The sequence below is a fragment of the Tursiops truncatus genome, chromosome 2, assembly GCF_011762595.2.
Source record: "Tursiops truncatus isolate mTurTru1 chromosome 2, mTurTru1.mat.Y, whole genome shotgun sequence".
In the NCBI taxonomy this organism is placed as follows: Eukaryota; Metazoa; Chordata; class Mammalia; order Artiodactyla; family Delphinidae; genus Tursiops; species Tursiops truncatus.
In genome coordinates this window covers 83,700,870-83,725,356 of record NC_047035.1, presented here as the reverse complement: position 1 = coordinate 83,725,356, position 24,487 = coordinate 83,700,870, and the positions used below count along the sequence as shown (strand labels likewise).

At 36.6% G+C, this 24,487-nt stretch overlaps 1 protein-coding gene across 1 annotated transcript in view; it reads right to left on the bottom strand.

Annotated features, from left to right (window-relative positions):
• Positions 1-1,360: 1,360 nt before the first annotated feature.
• The window catches only part of KNL1 (kinetochore scaffold 1), a 63,578-nt gene continuing 40,451 nt past the window's right edge, over positions 1,361-24,487 (bottom strand). The window contains 14 exon segments of the mRNA XM_073800747.1: positions 1,361-2,959; positions 2,961-3,054; positions 3,771-3,893; positions 4,599-4,717; positions 4,919-5,028; positions 5,699-5,767; positions 8,511-8,611; positions 9,065-9,166; positions 10,499-10,538; positions 10,704-10,781; positions 14,418-14,505; positions 15,575-15,691; positions 16,274-16,364; positions 18,280-18,395. Of these exon segments, the coding sequence (XP_073656848.1) occupies positions 2,936-2,959; positions 2,961-3,054; positions 3,771-3,893; positions 4,599-4,717; positions 4,919-5,028; positions 5,699-5,767; positions 8,511-8,611; positions 9,065-9,166; positions 10,499-10,538; positions 10,704-10,781; positions 14,418-14,505; positions 15,575-15,691; positions 16,274-16,364; positions 18,280-18,395 (1,272 nt within the window). The 3' untranslated portion in view covers positions 1,361-2,935.

The window sequence follows — 24,487 nt, the reverse complement described above, 5'->3', positions numbered from 1 at the left end:
AATTTGCATTTCCCTAATACAAATAATGCACATCTTTTCATGTGCTTGTTGGCCATTTGTGTATCATCTTTGGAGAAATGTCTATTTAAGTCCTTTGCCTATTTTTAAATTGGGTGATACGGTTTTTCTTGTTTTTGTTATTGAAGTTCTTTGAGTATTCTGGATATTAAGCCCTTATCAGATACATTATTTGCAAATATTTTCTCCCATTCTATACATTACCTTTCCACTCTGTTGATTATGTCCCTTGATGCACAAGTTTTAAATTTTGATAGTTCTATTTAACTATTTTTACTTTTGTTGCCTGTGCTTTTGGTGTCGTATCTAAGAAATCATTACTGAATCCAATGTTTTGAAGCTTTTCCCGTTTTCTTCTAAGTTTTAGAGTTTTAGCTCTTACATTTATATCTTTGATCCATTATGAGTTAATTTTTGCATATGGTGTAAGAGTCCAACTTCATTCTTTTGTATGTAGACATCCAATTTTCCCAGCACCATTTGTTGAAAAGTGGGGTTTTTTTTTTGAGGTGATGAAAATGTTCTAAAATTGTGATGGTTGCACGTATCTGTGAATATACTAAAAACCATCCATTTGGGCACTTTAAATGATGAGTCAGGGACTTCACCAGTGGCGCAGTGGTTAAGAGTCCATCTGCCAATACAGGGAACATGGGTTCGAGCCCTGGTCTGGGAAGATCCCACATGTTGTAGAGCAACTAAGCCTGTGCACCACAACTACTGAGCCTGCGCTCTAGAACCTGCGTGCCACAACTACTGAAGCCGGCGTGCCTAGAGCCTGTGCTCCGCAACAAGAGAAGTCGCAGCAATGAGAAGCCTGCACAGTGCAACGAAGAGTAACTCCTGCTCGCTGCCACTAGAGAAAGCCCGCACACAGCAACGAAGACTCAACGTAGCCAAAAAAAAAAAAATTTAAAAAATGATGAATCATATGTAAATTATATTTCAATAAAGTTGTTTTGAAAAAAAGGAAGTAAAAAAACCCCAACAACCCAGATTGCTGGTCCCCTCCCTCAGCGTTTCTAATTCAGCAGCTTTGCGGTGAGGCTGCTGCTACTGGTCTAGGGACTATACTTTGAGAACCACTCCGTTAACTCATAAGAAGTGATAGTTTCCTAAGGAACTTCAAAATAGCTTTCTTTTACTGTCCTTTAGAGACATAAGGATAACTATGGTTTGTACCTGGTTCTTTGATTAAGGTCCTGACAGACTTTAATCTTATCTGAGTTTTCAAATAGGTGGGTGTTCCTAAATGGAGCTTTCTTTGGCATATCTTCAAAGATGTATTGGATACATGGTTAAAAAAAAAAAAACTTCATAAAGAGACACTGCTTTTAAAATATTTCATATAATAAGCTTATTTTAATAGCACAAAAACTAATCTGCTTCCAATCAGTAGAGGAAAAACTTCCAAAGAATTTTATAAAAATAACCAATACTTTGAACAAATACAAAAGCAAATAACTAGGTAAATATTACAATTATGTACTCCAAGCCCAAGAAAGCAGAGACCATCATTACAAGCCAAATCATTCTGGGAACTGGTCATTCCAGGTTACCAAAATGCATAAAACAAAACTTCTATTTTTTAGCTTTACAGAAAAGAAATAACTCCAGTAAGAAAACTAATTTAAGTTTCATGAGAAATAGACCATATTGGTGACTTTAAAAGTTTTTCAAGGAGTTCACAGAAATAGGGAACATCTACATCTTGATTTTTATGGCAAATGAGTTTTATGTTGACTTTTGAAGCTTAAAAGACCAGTTGCTCTTTTGACAAAGTAGCTCCGAAGTAAAAGCCAATCAAAAGGGCAGATAACATCCGTGGGACCCATAGGTCTTTAAACCCCATCCTAAAGTATAATGCAAAATATTAAGACGAACTAGTTTAAAAATGCAAATATATTTTAGTTTAGGCTTCAATATAAGAGAAACAAAAATTATCATGATTAGGATTTGACTAAAGATTGGGTGAAGTTTTTTCATATTTGTCTATCTTACAGATAATACTGATCATTCAATATCAATGACGTGCTTATTTTTGTGTATGAGAAACGTATGGCTTCAGAAACCAATACTTATATTAAGTTCATTACTATTGCCAAAACTTGACAAACCTGTATTTTGGGTGTGATATTGTTTGAAGCTGGTTATTAAATAAAAGGAGACTGAGAATCTTGCTGGAAAGCATCCTTCAGAAAGACAGAAACTGCCCAGGCAGAAGGGTGTCTATACATCTTTCTGCATTTCTATATACATCTCCTTACTACCTCACAAACACAAGAACAAATTAATATATTTACATATATGTATTGGACCAAAGATGAATTAACTTTCCCTACAAAATTATATTTATTAGGAAAATACTAATAGACACTATTTAAAAGAAGGCAAGGTCTTCGAGAAAAGATGGCAACCATTCCAATAGCTGAGTGCTATTGCTTTCTCTTAATAACATCTCTGGAATGGAGCAAAAGGAGGATGAGTGGTTGGTAGATAGACATGACTACCCCAGAAATACCTGGTAGGCAGAAGCCAGCAACTAAAAATCACAGCCCTATATATGGAAAATGGCTAATGTTTTTGTCGGTGGTGACACCTTTTCTTATACTTAAAAGTTACTCCTTAGGGCTTGTACTGAAGCGGAGAGCACAACTTTAGTTAGGAGAAATTTTCCCTAAGTGTTCTACTACTTAAACTTTTGGTAGAAAGGTGAGTAAGTGGACAGCAGGCTATTTGAGGCCTTTCATTACTCCTGACTGTAGAAATTTAAAAACCATACAAATTAACTGTAACATCATCAGAAGAAATTTTAGGCTTCTATGACCTAAAGATGATTAAACAGCAATGGAGACTCCGACATAATATTGTTACTTAGTGTACTGTGCTTGATTTGTTACAACTGTAGTCCGTGGGTCTACTGGTAGAAATGGCAGTCAGTCCTGAAGCAGATCTTGGTAAATTTGCTTGACTACATTCTTTAGGTAGTTGTCTTCCAGTGGCGCTTTAGACAGAATGGCAGCGATTTTATCTTGGCTGTAAAGAACAAAAGGTTACTTAATTTTTCTGGAAACTTGTCTTAATTTCAGTGCAATTCATATCAGAGTACAGTTTGAGTACAGTTTCTGAGTCTGCTAGGAAGCACAAATAGGTATTTCTGGAAATAGCTAGATTGTCCAGTTTAAACTGAGATTCCAAAAATAAGGCCTAAGAACCAATTCTGTATATAATTGTGAGGTATCTTGACTTAGCTGCTTTCTCTAGCTATAAATATCTGTTGGTGTTTGCTGATGGATTTGAGGTGGGCATATTCTAAACTCTGTCACTTTACAATCTGTCAGCAGTGTGTCCAAAAAGTCACAAAATATACAGTAGAAATGAAATATTTTTAGGTCTGTTTCCGCAGACTAATTGAGAAAAGCACTATGACTGCACCATAAAAGTTGTTCAAATATGATCTGGACTAAGCTTATGCAGGATTTTTATCCTTCTTGATTCCTGTTTAGGTAGGGGTGTTCAAAAAGTGGAGCAAGTGTAAAAAAATAGACCAGCTGTCTCCAGCATCCACTGGAGATAGCAATGAAGGTCACTGACTTTAAAAGAACAAATTCTTCAAAATGAACTCAGATAGAGGTGACATTTGGCTTTCACTATGGTCTATCCATTTTCTGATCACTTTGAGAGATCTTTCAAAAGATATAACAAAGGTAAAAAAGTAGTTGGGGGCCCTTTCCTGCTGGCCTTTTACTCACCCAATGTTTCCAAGGTGATTTTGAATAGAGAAAGGTAATGGGACAGATGGGTAATGGGCTGAGAGAGACAAAGTTATCTCAAACTTTGCAAATGCTGCTGAGCTGCAGAATAAAAGCCTCAATCTGTAAAAGACAAGATCCTCAGTTAAAAATACAAAACAAAAATAGAATGAAACACAAATACATTTTGCTTTTATACTGGCATGAGAAACTTTGGTATACATCATTTCTTGTCCTTATCAAACAAACAGAGAGTAAAACAACTGCAACAAAGTATGATTATGATTGTATTTTCATTAGTCATGAAACTCAATAAAATAAATTATCTTAATAAGTTTTCAACTAATTACTTACTGTTATAGATTGAGCTGTGTCCCCTAAAAATTCATGTGTTGAAGCCCTAATCCCCAGTACATCAGAATATGAACTAATTTGTAAACAGAGTCATTGCAGATTTAATGAATTAAGATGAGGTCCTCCTGGAGTAGGGTGGGGGCCCCTAATCCAAAATGACTGGTGTCCTAATCAAGAGGGAACATTTGGACACAGACATGCACACAGGAAGAATGTCATGTGAAAATGAAAGGAGCTATTGGGATTATATATTTACAACTAAGGAATGCCAAAAGACTGCCAGCAAATCACCAGAAGTCAGGAGGGAGGCATGGAAAAGATTCTCTTTCACAGCCATCAGAAGGAACTGACCCTGCTGACACCTCAATCTTAGACTTTCAGCCTCCAGAGCTGTGAGACAATAAATTTCTGTTGTTTAAGCCACCCAGTTTGTAGTACTTTGTTATGGCAGCCCTAGGGAACTAACACACTTACTCAGTATTATTCACAGCTATGTTCATTAGGTTATAATTTGGTCCCCATCGCTTTAAAAACTCAATCTCCTCTCCAAGAAGTTTGCAATGGCTCACTACCAGTGAGATTTCTTGAAGCATCTGGGAAAAATAGGAAAAAAAAAAAAATGAGAGTATGAAAACATTTCAGTGTTTAGTGGCTCTTTTATAAAGAACCCCCCAAAGTTAAACAATTTAATATATTTATCATTTCAGGATACACTATTACATATATAAAATTTCAGTTGTGCTGTTTGGGACAGTTAACATAATTTTCCTTTAAATACTTCAATGGGAATTTACCTTGGGTACCTGATGCTGTGTTGTACATTTCTTCTTCCAGGATTGCCTTTGCTCAATGTACTGGAAAATAAGGTTATGAACTAAAAGGGAGGAAGGAGGAGCTTTATCCTCTGAGGAAGGGGAAAAAAAAATCAAAAGCAGAGTATTACTTATTATTCATATATTTTATATATATATATAAATACAAGCTAGAAATATTAACTAAAAATACCTTCAAACTACTAGGTGTCTAAGTATCGTCCCCATTTTATTTTCAAACACATAAATCAACATATATAGTGAACATAAGACATTCTGATATAAACTCAAGCCTTTATCACATATAGAATAGAACTTAGTTAAAAGTATAGGCTTAAATGTAACATAACCCTGAGTTTAAATTCTGGCTTTCCTTACTAGCTGCGTGATCCTAAACACAATACTTACTTCTTTTGAGCTATAGTTCCCTAACTGTAAAATGGGGAGTAGTGTTGATGTAAGTAGTACACATGCCTGATACAGAGTAAGTACTCACAATGGTAATTTGTAAATTATGGAAATAGCTATTATTAACCATTGTTCAAGATCTAGTAATAACTTTTTAAAAAAATTTCTTTTAAAACCCACCCAATATTTGGAACAATACCCAAGCAGTTTTAGGTCTAATACACATTTCTAAGAACAAATTATTATTATTGTTGTTGTTTATATTTAATTTAGTATGTAAAAGAGTTCTCAAGGAGCAATATACACTTGTAAATTTCCAACAAAGTCTTGTTGGTTTAAATGTTTTGAACTTACCATCTAACAGAGATTGAAAATTCAGGTCAACAATCTTCCTACAAGCCTTGTCCAGGAAACGGAGACCAACTAGGAAAAACCAACAGAAGGATAGTATTTCTTTTTATTATCTGATTCAAAGCCACATATAACTCAGTACTTTAGAATCCTCCTCTTTCTGGGTAGCAAGGTTTTTTTCATAGGCAGCTGAAGGTTTATCCTTGAATCATATTATTCTCTGTGTATGCAAAGTTTCCCCTGAGAATGCTGAACTATATTAACTGGGCAGGCCTTTAAATGACATTTAAGGTGTGGAACATTTTTGTAATTTATCAGGGCCTCCTCCTTTGATCCCTAACTTCTGTGTGAAGATAATATTATTTTCAGGAACCATATAAAGAAAATGACTATGACCTCCCCAGACCTACTATCTTTGTACTAATACAGTGAAAATCATGTATGCTTTCAGCATTATAGTAATGAATTTTAGGTAGCCAGGAGAGCTGATTGCTCTTCCAGACACCAGTTATCTCCTGTATCTCAAATTCTGATTCTTTTCACTTTGTTGATTATTTTCTATGTATTAGGCACCGTGGATATGACAGTGAGACAAACAGACATGATCAATCTATGCTCTAAAGAAGCTTACAACTCAGGGGAACACACAGATAATTGTACTAATAAACATACCAAGAACTACAAACTATAATAAGCTCAATTAAGAAAACTGCAGGAAGCAATGAGAACACATACCAGGAGGGCAAGTAGTGGAGGGAATGAGTAAAGGAGAGTCAGGGAAAACTTTCCTGAGAAAGTGATAATTTAGCTGAGCTCTTAAAGACTATTAGTAGACATTTATTTAGTGAAGAGGAGGTGCTATGGTCTGAAATTCATAGGCTGAAATCCTAATACCCAGTGTGATAGTATTAGGAGATGGGACCTTTGGGAGTTGCTTAGATCACGAGGGTGGAGCCCTCAGGAATGGGATTAGTGCTCTCACGACAGAGACCCTGGAGAGCTAACTAGGCCTTCAGTCATGTGAGGATACAATGAAAAGTCTGCAACCTGGAAAAGGGCCCTTGCCTGACTCTGCTGGCATCCTTATCTTGGACTTCCAGCCTCCAGAACTGAACTTCCAGCCTCCAGTAGTTGTTTATAAGCTACTCAGTTTATGGTATTTTTAAAATGGCAGCCCAGAAGGACTAAGACAGGGGAAAGAGCTTCTAGGCATAAGAAACATCAGTATGAATGTCCTGAGGTAGGAGGAAATATGACTGAGCATGAAAGACCATGACCTTTTAAGGAAATGAAAGAAATCCATTGTGGCCGACGTGCAGAGAACAGTGTAAAATGAGGCAGGAAAAGGAGGAAAAATTCAATTCATGCAGGGCCTTACAGGCTATATTAGTATTTTGATCATTAGTCTAAGAATAGGGGGTGCATGATAAACTTTTAAACAATCACTATTGCTACAGGAAGGAGAAAGAATTGGAGAGGAAAAGGAAAAGATCAAGAAAGACCAGCTATAGTGTTATTGTAATCATTTAGATTAGAGATGACTATTGATAGAGAGACACAAAAAAGTAGATGAATATTAAATTAAAATCAATAAGTCTTATTCATGATTTAGATATGCCTGGTGAGGAAGAAAGAGGTATCGGGACTTCCCTGGTGGTGCAGTGGTTAAGAATCCTCCTGCCAATGCAGGGGACAAGGGTTCGAGCCCTGGTCCGGGAAGATCCCACACGCCGCGGAGCAACTAAGCCCATGCGCCACAACTACTGAGCCTGCACTCTAGAGCCCGCAAGCCACAGCTACTGAGCCTGTGTGCCACAACTACTGAAGCCCACGTGCCTAGAGCCCATGCTCTGCAACAAGAGAAGCCACCGCATGCAATAAGAAGCCCGTGCACCACAATGAAGAGCAGCCCCCACTCGCCGCAACTGGAGAGAGCCTGCGTGCAGCAATGAAGACCCAACGCAGCCAAAAATAAATAAATAAAAATAAAGGAAGAGGTATAGAGTGATTCCTAAGTTTTAATTTTGAACCTGAACAGAAGTTGATGGTATTCATTAGAAAAAGAACTTTTTTGGGGGTGCCGCACCATGCGGCTTGCGGGATCTTAGTTCCTCAACCTGGGATTAAACCTGGGGCCATAGTAGTGAAAGCTCCAAGTCCTAACCACTGGACTGCCAGGGAATTCCCAGGAACTTTTAAGGAGAATTGGGCTTGGAGGCTGGGAGATTATAAAGATCCTAAGTTTCAATTTGGCCATGATCACCCAGGGTTGGCCATGCTGAAGCTATCTGTTTCAAGAGAAAAGACCTAAAGATACTGACAGGAGATTTTAACAAAATAGCTAGGACTCGGTCAAGTTACCATATAGTGATGTCTACCTACTTTGATAAACCTACCAATACACACAGAATTTCCAATTAGCTTTTTAGGTTAACTTATATACAAAAAAACAACCAGTCAAGAATCATCAGCCATTAGAGTAAATTCTCTATCACAAAAGACAGATGGAAAAAAGGAACTCAGAGTAAACAGATATGAATAGCATGTTGATCCATTATTTTGGATAGGCAAAATTTCTATCTAATGTAATTCGACAAAGGGTAACTTTCACTAGCTGAATTTTTATTTTATTTTTTATTTAATAAAATAAAATTCTATTATCACTAATTAAAGTGATTGCCTCTTTTAATTAAGATTTTCAGCAGTGCTTTTATTATGTCAATAGTTATTATTGTATTAAAATAGAGATATGAATCTTTAGTAAGTTTAGCCGTACATTTATGTGCAGGGGAATTATCTTATTCTTGCTACTCACCTACTGGCTCTCCAAAGGTGATGGTGAGTTCTACTGTGTCATAAAGAAAGGTGAATATAGCTTGATCATCACTCCACTCAATGACATCCCATTCAGACAAGCTGAAGAGAGAATAAACAAGACAAAAAAAACACTTTTTGAGATAGAAGAAGAGAGTTAACTTCTTATACCACCTGAATAGTACCATCAGCAGCTGCTGGAGTTTTCTACTGTCTTGGGAGACAATCATTATTTTAATTCCAATATTGTGAATATACAAACTTATGCTTTTGAAAGAAATAAGAATGGACTCAATCTTGAGTTGTATATCAGAGAAAAACCAAGTCTAGGCAATATAAAATATTAAATATTTAAAAATTATAATTCCATAGCTCTCCCACCTTGTATACTTTCAGCTTAGTGTTGAGTATATTAACTTTTTTTTGAGAATGCATTGTATTATAGGTTAAAAACAGTGATACACATTACAAACATATGTCAACTGCACTAGTGGATTTAGACAACCGTGAAGGTACAGGATAAAACACAAGTTAATGTCACCTACTTTTCCTTACCTCAAATGATCCAGTAGCTCTTCAGTTCTATTTGTTTGTTTTTGCACAAAGTCTATTTGAGCAAGGGTCTGCTTTTTCTGTACCTCCAGCTCTAAGAGATTTCTGCAAATCAAACCAGGTATTTAGAGAAAGATAAGGCCACTGTTAGAGAATTCAGACTTCATTAAAAGTTTATGACAAAAAGTCATGTGCTAAATGGCTCCCCAGTGAGGTGTATGACATCCATTTTGCATTCTTAGTTTTTTTTTTTTTTTTAATAAGCATTAAACTAGAAGTTTGGGTCTAATTAGGAAAGGCCTAAATCAATGGCGCTCAAATTGGGATCCATGAAGATATTCTTAGGGGTTCACATGTTCTTTAGGATTATTATTAAAATTTACATTTTCATTTTGATGTTAAAAATGTAAGCATAATGTAGACCGTAAGAATGCCCAACATAAAACTGAGACATGACATAATTTCAGTGCCTGCATTTGGTTTTGTTTAGTTTATTAGAGCTAAATAGAACTTATAATTTGTTAGTCATTTTGCTAGCATCAATTTATTTTTAGCCAAATATTGATATTATCACCTGTCAAATTTACATTTTCAATTGGAATTTTTTTGGTTTTGCCATTATTTGTATTTGATTTCTTTTAGTCTTATAGTTAAATAAGATCCAGAGTATAAGACACACACGGGCTTCCCTGGTGGCGCAGTGGTTGAGAGTCCGCCTGCCGATGCAGGGGACACGGGTTCGTGCCCCGGTCCAGGAGGATCCAACATACCACGGAGTGGCTGGGCCCGTGGGCCATGGCCGCTGAGCCTGCGCGTCCAGAGCCTGTGCTCCGCAACGGGAGAGGCCACAACAATGAGAGGCCTGTGTACGGCAAAAAAAAAAAAAAAAGAAACACATACCTCATTTTATATTTATTTATACTTAAGTGCCATATAAAAGCAGTTTAATGCTAGATTTTCTTTAATAGGATCCTGATATTTTTTTTGTTTTGTTTTGTTTTTTTGCAGTACGCGGGCCTCTCACTGTTGTGGCCTCTCCCCTTGCGGAGCACAGGCTCCGGACGCACAGGCTCAGCGGCCACAGCTCATGGGCCCAGCCGCTCCGCGGCATGTGGGATCCTCCCGGACCGGGTCACAAACCCGTGTCCCCTGCATCGGCAGGCGACTCTCAACCACTGCACCACCAGGGAAGCCCAGGATCCTGATATTTTACAAGCTTGAGAACTACTGCCTTGGATTAATGCTCTGTAAACAATAAATGCTTAGAAAATACTACTGACTAAGATGGCCTCCAAGGTCAAGTTCAAAGTACAGTAGAAGCTCTGACTCAGCCTTAGTCAATACTCATGCCCTCAATCTTGTCAGTTTCTGGAGGTAGGAAGTCACTTAGCCATGTGAAGTTTAGCGTATTTTCTAACACTCAAACAGAAGACTAACCTTTGAAGCTTTTCTTCTTCAGTTTTCAGCTGTTCCAGTTCTTTGAAAAGAAAAATAAAACTATCAGAATGTACACATTAAAATATTGGTACAAAAATCATCTGTTTTATTGAAAAGTCTATCTCACTAATCTTACCTAAATAAATAAATAAACTCAGAACAGGGGATTTTTCCCCCCATTTATCTCCTTAATTAATTCAGTTACCTTTCTCTGCAGACTTCATTTCAGAATCCCACTCTTCCACAGGATTGTCTTTCTGTTCATCCTCCAAATACTTAGTTTCTAAAGTAGACAACATGCATTAGAATAACTCAGTCAAAAATAAACAACCAGAAATGAAAAGAATAGATGGTCCCCAAATGAAGTGTTAAGAATATTTCACATTCATCTTTCCCTACCTTTCCTTGCCAAAAAAGCACTGAGCTATAATAATAATTTCATACTAAGACTTGCTTCTAGTGGCAGACAAGTGAACTTTGAGCCATATGGCAATGATCTCCAATAGCAGCTTCTTAGGGGACACTCTGAGATGGAAACTGTTTATATATAATTTGCATATATTAAAGTTATTGTTAGGAAACCCCATGGACTAAGCAGGAACAGATACACATATACAGATGCACATACACAAATTTACATTTTTAAATTTAATTTGTTTCTGAAACCTTGGACACATCCTTAAAAGCCTTCTCTCTCCCCACATCCAAACCCAAGTTTAGATTTTTACCTCAAAAATATTTTCTGAATCCACTTTTATCCTTTGCCACCACCAGGTTCCCTTAATATAAGCTATTGTCCTTTCTTAACCATATCAGTCCAATAACTACACTTAACTTCTTATAATTACTCTTGATCTATTCAAATCCAGTATCTACACTGCAGCCAGTGCTTAACAACCTTCAAATGGCTATTCACTTTTCTTAGAAAAACTCAAAACTCCTTAAGAGGCCCTCCTTGGCCTGGCCCCTAAAAGTGACATCTCCACTTTCATCTCAGACTGTGTTCCCTTTTGCTCTTTCTATTCTAGCCACATTGGCCTTATTTCAGACCCTTGTACTTGGTATATTCTTTCCCATAGAAGGGCTTCTACCTGTGCTATTCATATTGAATAGTCGGCTCTCCCCTCCCTTCTCACTTTAACTCCTACTTATTCTTCAGATCTTGACTTAAATGCCACTTCCTCAGAGGGAAGCCTCTCCTGACCTGACTAGGTCAGATTTCTGTTTCAGGAACTTATAGCACCATGGAACCACTCTTCCATAGCAGTTACCATAAAACTATTTAATTCTTATAATCTTTTCTCAGTATTGTAATAGCAACTTGTCAAATCCAAGCATATTTGAATGTGATCTCCCATGATTTGCAATTGAAATAGTATTGTGGTTCTGTATATTATGTTTAAAAATTAAAGCATGGAAACCTTTCTTTGTGTATAAATGTTTGAATTAAAAGAAGGTAATGGGGGACCTCCCCAGTGGTCCAGTGGTTAAGAATCTGCCTTCCAACGCAGAGGACATGGGTTTGATCCCTGGTCAGGGAACTAAGATCCCACATGCCGCGGGGCAACTAAGTTTGCACGCCACAACTAGAGAGAAGCTCACACGCCGCAACGAAAGACCCTGCATGCTGCAACGAAGATCCTGTGTGCCACAACTAAGACCCAACACAGCCAAATAAATAAATAAATATTTTAAAAAAAGAAAGTAATTGAAGTATTGATAAATGAAAAAAAAAATGCTCCACGAGGGCATAAAGTTTTCTTTTTAATCACCATAGTACTCTTAGCACCGAGCACTATACAAGGCACATAACAGGTACTCAGTAATTTGCTCAAGGAATAATGAAGAAAGAAATAGGGAGCCATCCAGTGGTACCTAGAAAGAGTGTGGTTGTTGGTATTTTTAAAGATAAGAGAGAGGTGAACATATCCAGTGGAGGAGGCAGAGAGGTTGAATATACAATAGATAAGGGAAAATCAGTGCTATAAGATTCCTGAGAAGACAAGAGGGGCTGCAATTCAAAGTTTAGGTGGAAACACTGATCTTAGGGAAAAGGAAGGATGAAAGAATTGATATAGAGATATAAAAGTTTGGTTTGTTTGGTAGCAGAAAGTTTAGAAGTTCTGGCCCTAATGGCTTCTATTTTTTTTCATGAAGTAAAAAAGCAAGATAATGAACAAAGGGGTGGTACAGTTTAAGATTATGAAATTCATATACTTATCAATTCAATGTAGAAAACATGTACTAGGCACTTATTCTGTGCAAAGCATAGTGCTGAGAACTTTGAAGGATATGAAGAAAAATAAAAGCTGATCTTTGCCCCTATGGAACTTCCAATTTACTTAGGAAAATAAACTATGAAAAGTAACCATAATTACAAGTAGATATGACAGGTAATATAAGAGGTACTAACAAAGTAGCCATGGTAGCTCAAGGAAGATAGAGAACATGTCCTTTGGTAAAAATAGAGGGAGAATACATTAGGCAAAGACAAAGTGGCAGGACTGCACAGAAATGACAAAATTTGGTTGGAATTTAGGATGTGTAAGGGAATAATAGTAAAATCATATAAGAAAGGAATATCTGAAAATGATTGTAGAGATTGTTAAATGTCAAGCTCAGGAGTCTGGATTTTATTTTGTAATAAATGGAAAGGCAGAAAAGTTTTCAGAGAAGTAACATAATGAAAACTGTCTTTCATAATCATTAATCTGGCAGCAATGTGCAGGTTGGACAGGAAAGAGACAGAATGAAATTAAGAGTGTAATAGAATAAAATTAAAAGTGTAGAAAGATTAGTTAGAAGACTGGAAATAGCACGTCAGAATTAATGACAGCCTTAATGTGAATGGGAAAGAACACGGGATACTGAAGAAGCAGATATGACAGGACTTGATAAGAGAGACTACAAGACAATGAAATTTCGAGCCTTTTACAATTTATAAGAATGGTGATGCCGTTAAGAGATGACAAAGAAAACTTGTTTATAGAGATAAGAAGTTTTCAGATTTTATTTTGGAAAAGGAAGACAATAAATTCCATTTTTTCACATAATGTTTAAGGTGCTTAAGGACACTTTTGCCAAGAGGTTCAGCAAGAAGCTGGGAACATTAAGTCTGGAACTCAAGAGAAGGAGGCTAAAGATGCCCTCACCCAAAATGATTATAAGCCACTTAAAGGCAAAAATCTGTGTATATCTTTTTTCTGATGCTAAGCACAGTATCTGGCAAGTAGCAGGTGCTCAACAAATGCTTGATGAATTTCACTGAATTTGGGAATTATTCATATAACATAATTGTTAAGGCAGATGAAAGCATTAGGGGAAAGAATATAGAAATGAGTAGATGATAAAACCTAAATGCTTACACAAGGGGTTAGAGAAGGGACAACAGAGGAGCTAAAAGGAACAGCTAGGAGAAAAGAATAGGGTCAGGGTAGTGCAGTATCATAAGAGTTTAGGGAGAAGAAAGTTTCAGGAAGAAAAGAATAATCAGCAGTGTCAAATGATGAAAGACATCTAGATGGCTAAGGACTGAGAGCTACCAAATCTGATGATGATGGGAAATTTTGTGATCTTTGAGAAAGTAGTTTCAAGTTAATACTAACAAGTCGGGATCATGAGAGATCCAACTGAAAGGATAGATAATTTTCAAACAGAGGTAAGTTCATTTATTAAAACAACCACAACAACACAACATCATGGTCTAGGTTATGAAGAGCTTCCCAAAGAGACTTATTATCTTGGGCATTTCTTGTTGATTGCATTATGAATGACAGTAAAGGAGTTTTAATTTGCTCTAATTTAATGGCTCAAGCTACTAATACAAGGCTTCAGCATAGTGCTACCAGCAATGTGTACTGTAGGGAAGCATTTAGATACAATTAAATTTTCTTTTGGAAAAGTATTCAGGATACTTTACCTATTTCCACCTCAGTGAGACAGTTATCAATCTTCTGAAGTATGCTGTCCATCTCATCTATCCTTTTCTGAAGCTTCTCCCTCTCGTTCTAAACACACAATATCATAGACTGTCAAGTTAAAACTCCAAACAAAACATTATAACATTATAAGTGGTTCAAACTGCTGTGTCTAATTCATGAACAGGCAAATCTTAAAACAAAGATCAAAACTTCAAGTCTGGTCTTAAAAGAATTTTTTAAAGCATACAAAACAGATTAATATAAGTTCATATTTTGTGCTTTATTTTAGCATTTCCATGTAATATAAGATGTTAATATATATTACTTAAAAAGAGTTCATGAAAAATGTTCTATGGTCAAATAAATTTGGGAAACACTGGTCAAATAGAATTATAGCATTTTTTTCTTTTTAGACTAAAAAAAATATATATATGTATATTTCTGATCTTAGACTTTAATATGCTAGTTATTATATTTCTCCAAAAGGGGGACACTGCATGTAACATTTCCCAGACATTTTCAATGGAAAGTTTTTTCATGCAAGACCTTTCTTAAAGGATGATCATTTTGGAATGCTACTTTAAACACATGCACACACAAACACAGCTGAGTATGGACTATGAGGAAGATCATACTACAGCACAGTCCTTAGCAATGGAAGATCAGAATCCTGTATTGTTTTATTTCAGTATGTATAATGAATAACAAATTTGAGATGACATATAGGCACATATTAGTAAATATATTCTAGAATTACTCAAGATGCCAGGATTTACTACTTTCAATAAATTGAATCCCACCTCTTATGAACAATTTTAAGTTTTTGCCCAGCTCTCATTCACATGTCTCCTAAGGAACATGCTTCATATTCCATAACCACTATAAAGTAATTTTTTTTTTTTTTTTTTTGCGGTACGCAGGCCTCTCACTGTTGTGGCCTCTCCCATTGCGGAGCACAGGCTCCAGACGCGCAGGCTCAGTGGCCATGGTTCACGGGCCCAGCCGTTCCGCGGCATGTGGGATCTTCCCGGACCTGGGCACGAACCCGCATCCCCTGCATCGGCAGGCGGACTCTCAACCACTGCACCACCAGGGAAGCCCCAATTATAAAGTAATTTTAATAGATCTTTCTAAGCTCTTAACTGTCTCAAATTACCTGAGCCGACTGTACCAGCTTGCTGTACAGGGACACTTTTCCTTGGTGAGTGAAGACTTTAGTCATCTTGGTAAAACGCGATTTTATTTTGTTCAGGTAAATTCCAAAGGCCTTCAGCTGTAAGGGAAAGTCAAAGATTACACTGCACTCAAACAAATGAGTTAGAGAAGGCAAACGGTCTGGGAAGGCTGGTTCAGCTGGTACCTGCTAAGCTTTGCCCATCCTAGACTCTGATTCCTAAGGCTTCTCATTTGCAAATTTAATACCATTTAATAGTTTAAGTCCAGAACCAAAGATTTCAATTTTGATTCCTACTTTTAATTCACTTATATTACAAATTAGAAAATGACTGGCTCTTAGTTAATAAAATTCTTTAATTAGGGCAAATATAAAATGAGTTGCTTATTATTTAATCAATTAAAGTAAATCTCTTCCCCATCTTAATCTAAGTGAAAAGCAAACAAGGAGGGAACTCAATAAATTTCAAATATATTTCATATATTAAATTGATCACTTAAGGTTTGAAAAGATTATATATTAATAATCATTCATGTATAATAAAATCTTGTTTACATATTATATGAGAAGTAAATTTTAAAGAACTCATCACTAATTATCAAGTAACAGTTACTAATTTCACAATAAACATTTTTCAAAATGTCTATACTGATTCCCATTCAGAAAATGAGAAAAAAGTACCTCCTCATCAGAGTAGTGTCTCACTTTTTCCCATAGGTTCCTATTTACATCAGTGAACAGTTTATCTTGGTTCAGTGCAGAAAGCTTTAATCTAAAATATAGAAAAGTTAATTAGCACGGAGTTCAGAAGTCAGCTAGAATGAATCAGCTCAGATCTACAGGCATACTTAATTTTCCTAGTTCTTTTCTACATAAAGAGGGGAATTCACTCAGGAACAGCGGCCGGCCTGATTATTTCAACACTTGGGAACAGTTCAAGAATGTTATGATTCAAAAAAACTTCCCTCCCAAATAAATAGAATTCTCATCTCAATGCATCAACTTGTTCCAAAATGAAAATACGTTGCTTATAGAGAATCCTTAAGCGTGTGAATGCATTACTGTTGTGAAGTTGTAGCTATTTTTTTTTTTGGTAATAAATTTATTTATTTATTTATTTTTGGCTGTGTTGGGTCTTCGTTGCTGTGCACGGGCTTTCTCTAGTTGTGGTGAGCAGGGGTTACTCTTCATTGCGGTGCGCAGGCTTCTTATTGTCATGGCTTCTCTTGTTGCAGAGCACGGGCTCTAAGCACACAGGCTTCAGTAGTTGTGGCACGTGGGCTTCCACAGTTGTGCCGCACGGGCTTAGTTGCTCCGCAGCATGTGGGATCTTCCCGGGCCTGGGCTCGAACCCGTGTCCTTTGCATTGGCAGGCAGATTCTTAACCACTGCGACACCAGGGAAGCCCCGTAGCTATTGTTTTAAGTAAAGGTTTCCAATTCACTTTGGTCTTATCTCACCTTTCTAGAATACCATTAATAAAAGCAGCAAAGTTATATATTAGTTTCTTGTTAATAAGTAGAGGAAATACATTTTTATCAGAGTTAGAAGATAATATATACAGGCACATAGGTGCAAAATCAAACAGTAGAGCACATCTAAACAGACTTTTCATTGTATACAAGATCTACCTATTTCATTCAAAACAAAACATTCTCAGACAAATCCTGAGACACCCAACTCTTTTAAACAACATTAAGATAAGAAACTTGTCTTGTTCAGTGATGAACCCCAGGACTTAGTACAGTGCCTGGCACATAGTAGGTGCTCGATACATATTTCTTGAATGAACAAGCCAGAAATCAGGCAAATCTGCAGTACTGTAATTTAACAGCATCTTAAACTTCTAGTTTTAAAACTACATAATTCCCTTTAATTATTTTTATTTATTGAGGTAACTGGTTTATAACATTATATAAATTTTATGTGTAAATTATATTTTGACATCTATGTACACTACAGTGTGCTCACCACCAAAAGTTTTAAAACTACACGATTCTTAAAAGATTATTTCATTTCTTTTCTATTTGTTAGATTGGCTCAAATTTAGTTTGACAGTTCTAGGTAAGCATGATATAAACATTGTCTTGAGTCGCAAGTCTTGATTTACCTGCGAAAATCTAGATATACCTAATTTGTAAATTAGTGTGCAGCATCTACTTATACCAAACCACTGACAATAGTCTGAGTAAAACTTTGTTCTTTTATAATGCAAATCAAGGGCAAATGTGATAGAATTATAAACCCAAAGTCAATCTTGATTTTAGGCACTATATGTAAATCTCTAAAGGGTATTATCTTCTTTTAAAGATGTTCTTTTGCAATTTATGATATCATAATCTAATAATGATTGCTTATTAAGGACCTACTCTTTGCTAAGAATGGCATGCAACCTTTTTATATACACTATTTCTACTGCTCATTTCTACCTACTATTATTATCCTCAGTTGATGGATGTGGAAATGAAGGTTAAATGACTTACCTAAGGTTACACAGCTACTGTTGTAGCCAGGATTGAACTTCCATCTGTCTGACTACAAAGCTGAAACTCTTTCCCATATACTATATCACACTGCCAATTAATGCTATCAACTTTTCCTATGCCGGTTTTATTCTAATCAAAACCTTGCCACACAGATTATTTACCCATCCAACAAAACACACAAAAAAATGAAAACTTTCATACTCTTCAATCTTCTGGCGAAGAGCTTCACAATCTTCTTTATAAATCTGTATCTTGGGTCGGTAAACATATTGACTTAACATCAGGTCTTCTGGAGTAGGTGATGTGTTTATAGTAAACTGGAAAAAAAAAAATCAGTCCCTCAAAACTGGTATTTTGAGAACCAAACCATGTTCAAGAACTGTTTCAAGTCTCAGAGTGCCTATTTTAAAAAGTTCTACAAAGAAAAATTTGAAAACTCTGTTAAATTCATATACCTAGTAAGCTACTACTTGGAATCTGAAATAAAAGTCTCTAATCTCAAAGTCAATTTCTCACAGATGTTTAGAGGGACTGTGGATGTTCCACTCATAGGATTGAAAGTGATTTGAAAATGACTATGCATTATTTGTCAATTATACCTCAATAAAATTGAGGAGAAAGGAAAATGGCTATGCATTGTTTTAAAAACTATCAATACCTGAAAATTCAAACTTACCAAAAACCTCTCCCTTAAAAGAAAGAAAAAAGATGCCAGTTTCCAAGATTATGCTTTTCTATTTTTATTCTCTAACCCTGTTCCTTACTTGTATCCCAGGTTGAACTCAAACTTTTCTGATATACATAAAATAAATCAGTAAAAATTTAGTTATTTTTAAAATGTCTTAAGTGTCTTTTGGACATTTTTTAAATGTCTTACAGCTCTAATCCAATGACTTTCTGATGTCCTTAATGCAGTATTGGAAAAACCAAGTTGGCTCATTACATATAAAAACCAAACCAAACAAAACGCCACAACTGTACATTATTTATAGGCAGTGTGGCACGGAATAAGTCATTTTACCACTCTAAGCTTTGGTCTCCTCATCTATAAAATGGGCACAATATTGACCAACCTCTTAAGATTAAAGTAAAAGTCTTTTAAAAAGGTACCAAAGTGGGACTTCCCTAGTGGTCCAGTGGTTAAGAATCCACCTTCCAATGCAAGGGACGTGGGTTCGAGCCCTGGTCCGGGAAGATCCCACATGCCACGGAGAAACTAAGCCCATGTGCCACAACTACTGTGCCTGTGCTCTAGAGCCCTCGAGCCACAACTACTGAAGCCTGTGCGCCTAGAGCCCGTGCTCCGCAACAAGCCACCGCAATGAGAAGCCCGCGCACTGCAACGAAGAGTAGCCCCTGCTTGCTGCAACTAGAGAAAGCCCGCATGCAGCAACGAAGACCCAACACATCCAAAACTAAAAATAAATAAATATTAAAAAAAAAAAAAAGGTACCAAAGCTCAGGGCCTGCTGAAGTAATCTAACAAATGTTAGTTTCCTCTCATTCTCCCCTTTCAGTTGACAGATTAAAAGGAAATAACGAATGAGATTTTACTCTCATTTCTCTATCTGTAACAAGTTTTCTAACAGATGTACTCAGAAAGTGTAAAAATGTGCTAAAAGCAATTATAACTGATGTTGACTCTTTCTTAAAAAATATTTTTAAGGCTAAATTTATAAAGAAAAATCAAAGCTCTATACTTCTTCTCAAAGAAATCAGGCCTCCTTGGGAAAATGGCTGACTGCCTTTCATATAGGAGCCAAATACTTGATAAAGGAATATTTCTTTTTATAGAAGCATTTAGACAATAAATAAAAAAAAAGAAGAAAATTAGGATATCACTACTTTACAACTCCTAATGAATTACTAGATCTAGATAATCTAGTAATAATGGTTGATCATTAAATAATGGTTGATCATCACATCATCACCAGATACTATCTCCTGATGAAAGTACAACTATAAAGTAAACTTGAAAAAAAAACCCTTCATCTGAAAAGGCCTCTGCCAATTTACAGAAAATACAAAGGGCAGAGGAACACGTTAAAATGAAAGTTTGGGTATACACAATGGGCAAAATCCATACTTAACAGAGTATGGAAAAATCTGGCTTCCTCATAAAAAGGGGGGGTTAGGGGAGAGAGGGGGAGAGAGGAAGAGAAAGAGAAGCGGGGGGAAGGGGGGGTTATGGAAGGGGACCTTATACTTCAAAAGATAATTGAGAGAGAGATATCAAGTGTTTATAATGTTTGGACCTCACCCGGGTTGCAACTTAACAAATTGGAAAATAATGCAGACAATCAGGGAAATATAAATACTGACTTAATAATTAATCATTTTAAGATATGATTATGGTATTTGGATATTTTAAAAATAAGAGTTCCCATCTTTTTAGGGATACATACTGAAATACAGATAAATTGATGATGCCTGGGATTTGCTTCAAAATAACAGGGGTGGGGAGGTAGGAAAATGTAGAGAATAAAGAGTTGATAATTTTTGAAGTTTGGTGATGGATACATGGGGATTTCATTAAACTATTATCTATTTTTGTATATGTTTGAAAATTCCTATAATAGTAAAGTTTTTTTTTAAAAAAGAGTAGGTTTCCTCTTGAAGCTTCATAACCACAAAGTGAAACATGGGACCACATTCTCAGAAATTCACCAGGAATGCCAAGTGCCATTAGGCTCATGCACTATGGGTACATACTGGATGCAACTGCCCATGCTGTATGCAATACATGGGTAATTTGCTGTACCTTGAGTCCAGGACTATATGCACAGGTCACCCTCCTCACTTGACTTATTTATTTTGATTAAGTGCCCAATTTATGCACAGTCAGCTCTTGGGTATTTCAGGCCTGGCAGGGGTACTTTCAGTAGTTCCTCAACTGCACTGAAAGGGTGTAAGTTATAGTGTTTTGGCCTGAGCCACTCCTTGGGCATGCAGGAGGTCTTGCGGCACTACCATAGCACCTTTTTTTTTCTTTCAGTTTTATTGAGATATAATTGACATATAGCACTGAATAAGTTTAAGGTTTACAGCTAATGATCTGACTTACATATATCATGAAATGACTATCACAAGTTTAATAAACATCCATCATCTCAAAAAAACAAACAAAAAAAAACCATCCATCGTCTCATACAGATACAAAATTAAAGAAATAGAAAAAAATTTTCCTTGTGATGAGAACTCAGGATTTGCTCTCTTAACAACTTTCATAGATAACATACAGCAGTGTTAATTATATTTATCATGTTGTACCTTACATCCCTAGCACTTATTTATCTTATAATTGGACGTTTGTACCTTTTGGCTGCCTTGATCCTATTTCCCCACCTCTCACTGCCTGCCTCTAGTAACCACAAATTTGATCTCATTTTTAATAAGTTTTTGTTTGTGAAATATAACTGACCTACAACACTATGTTATTAGTTCTCGTTACACAATATAGTGATTTGATATTTCTACATAGTACCTTTTGCCGGTGCTGCCAGCTGAGCTCCTACAACTGCACACACACATATGGATGCTGTACATCTGTCTATGAGGGCTGCCACACATCTCCCCACCTGCCTCAAAAATGCTCTCCCCAGTTCTACCCTAAAGGAGACTCATAGTCATCTAAGTCCTGGAACAGATGCCCATAGCTGTGAACCTCATTTTCCACAGCCCATACATACTCCATTTCTTCGGCCTTCCTCTACTTTGGGATTTTTAAATTTCTTTCCTGATATAGCTTGAACTCTCTTACCATCTTTTTTTAAAAATTTATTTTATTGAAGTATAGTTGATTTCTCTTACTATCTTGATGGGTTTGTTCCCAGATTTATTTCCCTAACACTGCCCCTCCTGACCTCTGTAAGGCCTGAGAGGAAAGGGGAGCATTCATACCCTCAAATATTAGCTTCCTACATATCCTCTCCCTCTTCCACCCTGCCAGCATCCTCTCTGTTCCTACCGGAAGGGGAAGCCTCTGCTTTCTCTGGTCCCCTGGTACTCTTTCTGCTTTTCCTAAGACTCTGGCTGCATACCTAGGTACCTTTCTACTCCCCATCTTCAGCTGAGGCAAGGAGATTCTACTAGGAAGGGGCACTATGGTGATAAGAATAATGAGGTTGGCAACCCAAAAGATGCATGAGTATCTTCCCAGTTTCCATCTTTGATTTACTTTTCACGTTAGATAGACAATCCTCCTATAATTGATTTCTTTCTAAACAGCTTTATTGAGATTTAATTTGCACACCATATAATTCACCCATTTAAGTATACAATTAAATTATTTTAAAAATATATTCACAGGGTTGTACAACATCAAGCCCCAGCTAATTTTACAGCATTTTCATTCCCCTAAAAGAAACCCTGTACCCATTAGCTGTCATTCCCCATTCTCCTCCACCCCATCCCAGCTTCAAGTAACTCATAATCAGTTCACTTTTTGGCTATTATGAATAATTCTCATGTACAAGTTTTTGTTTAGATGTATGTATTCAATTCTCTTAGGTAAATACCTAGAAGTGGAATTGCTGGATCATATAATAGTTCTATGTTTAACTTTTTGAGGAAATACCCAACTGTTTTCCAAAGTGGCTACACCATTTTACATGCCTATCAGCAATGTATGAAAATTCCAATTTCTCCACATTCTTGCCAATACTTATTATTTTGTCTTTTTGACTACAGCCACCCTAGTGGGTGTGATAGTAACTCATTTTAATTTGTATTTCTTTAATCATAATTTTGTTTATTGGCCATTTGCATAGCTTCTTGGCTTTTTTTTTTTTTTTTTTTTTTTTGGCCACACCACGGGGCATGTGGGATCTTAGTTCCCCAGCCAGGGATCGGATATGCCCCCTGCACTGGAAGTGTGAAGTCCTGACCACTGGACTGCCAGGGAAGTCCCAGACGATTTTTTAATTTGGTTGTCTTTTTGAGTTTCAAGAGTTCTTTATATACTCTGGACACAAGTCTCTTATAAGATGTATGATTTGCAAATGTTTTCTCCTATTCTGTGGGTTGTCTTTTCCTTTTTTTTTTTTTTTTTTTTGCAGTATGCGGGCCTCTCACTTTTGTGGCCTCTCCCGTTGCGGAGCACAGGCTCTGGACGCGCAGGCTCAGCGGCCATGGCTCACGGGCCCAGCCACTCTGCGGCATGTGGGATCTTCCTGGACCGGGGCGTGAACCGTGTCCCCTGCATCGGCAGGCGGACTCTCAACCGCTGCGCCACCAGGGAAGCCCTCCCTTTCTTGATGGTATTATTTGTAGCACACAAGTTTTAAATTTTGATGAGCTCCAAATTTTAATTTTGTCACTTGTACTTTTGGTGTTGTATAGAACTGATTTTTATGTATAGGGTGAAGTTTGAATCAAGGTTCATTTTTTTCCCTATGGATATCCAACTGATGCAACACCATTTATAGAAAAGGCCACTGTTCTGCAGGGGCATCTTTGTCATAAACCAAATATTCATGTATGTGTGGATCTATTCTTTAAAAGTTAGAACTCATCTGGTCCTAGTGACAATTTTAATGGTAAATTGTAAAAAAAAAAATTTCAATGGTAGTTAATTAGAGTTTTCCAGTTCCTGGGTTAATTTTGGTAATTTATGTTTTTCTGAAAAACCATCTAGGTCTTAAAATTTGTCGTCACAGTTGGTGGATTAAAAAAAAATTCTTTTAATCTCTCCTTTAATCTGTGGACATGTCTTCTTTCTCAACCATATATATTTTAGCTTTCTCCTTTTTCTTAATTAGGCTCTTTAAGAGTTTTCTTATTTTATTGTCTTTTCAAAGTACCAGTTTTTAGATTTGTTATATTTTCTACTTATTTTTTTTCTATTTCAATAACTTTACTATTTACCTGCATTAAATCTGTCTTCCTGCCTTTTTATGGACGTTATTTTATTGTTCATTTTCCAATTTCTTTCTTTTTTTTTTTTTTTTTTTTGTGGTACGCAGGCCTCTCACTGCTGTGGCCTCTCCCGTTGTGGAGCACAGGCTCCGGATGCGCAGGCTCAGCGGCCACGGCTCACGGGCCCAGCCGCTCCACGGCATGTGGGATCTTCCCGTACTGGGGCACGAACCCGTATCCCCTGCATTGGCAGGCGGACTCTCAACCACTGCACCACGAGGGAAGCCCCATTTTCCAATTTCTTAAAGTGAGTGTTAAAAAATCCTTTATTTTTAGAGTCTTTTCTATAACAATGATATCTCAGGCTTTTAATTCCCTGGTAAGTATAATTTCTGCTGTATATCCCATATATTTGGCATTAAATGTTCTCCTGACTTTGCTTTCTAAATAGTTTTGATTTCTTCTTTGATATGAGTTAACTAGAAATGTGTTTCTTAATTTCCAAGAAACTAAGATATTTGTCCTTTTATTAGTTCTAATTTTATTGGATTAA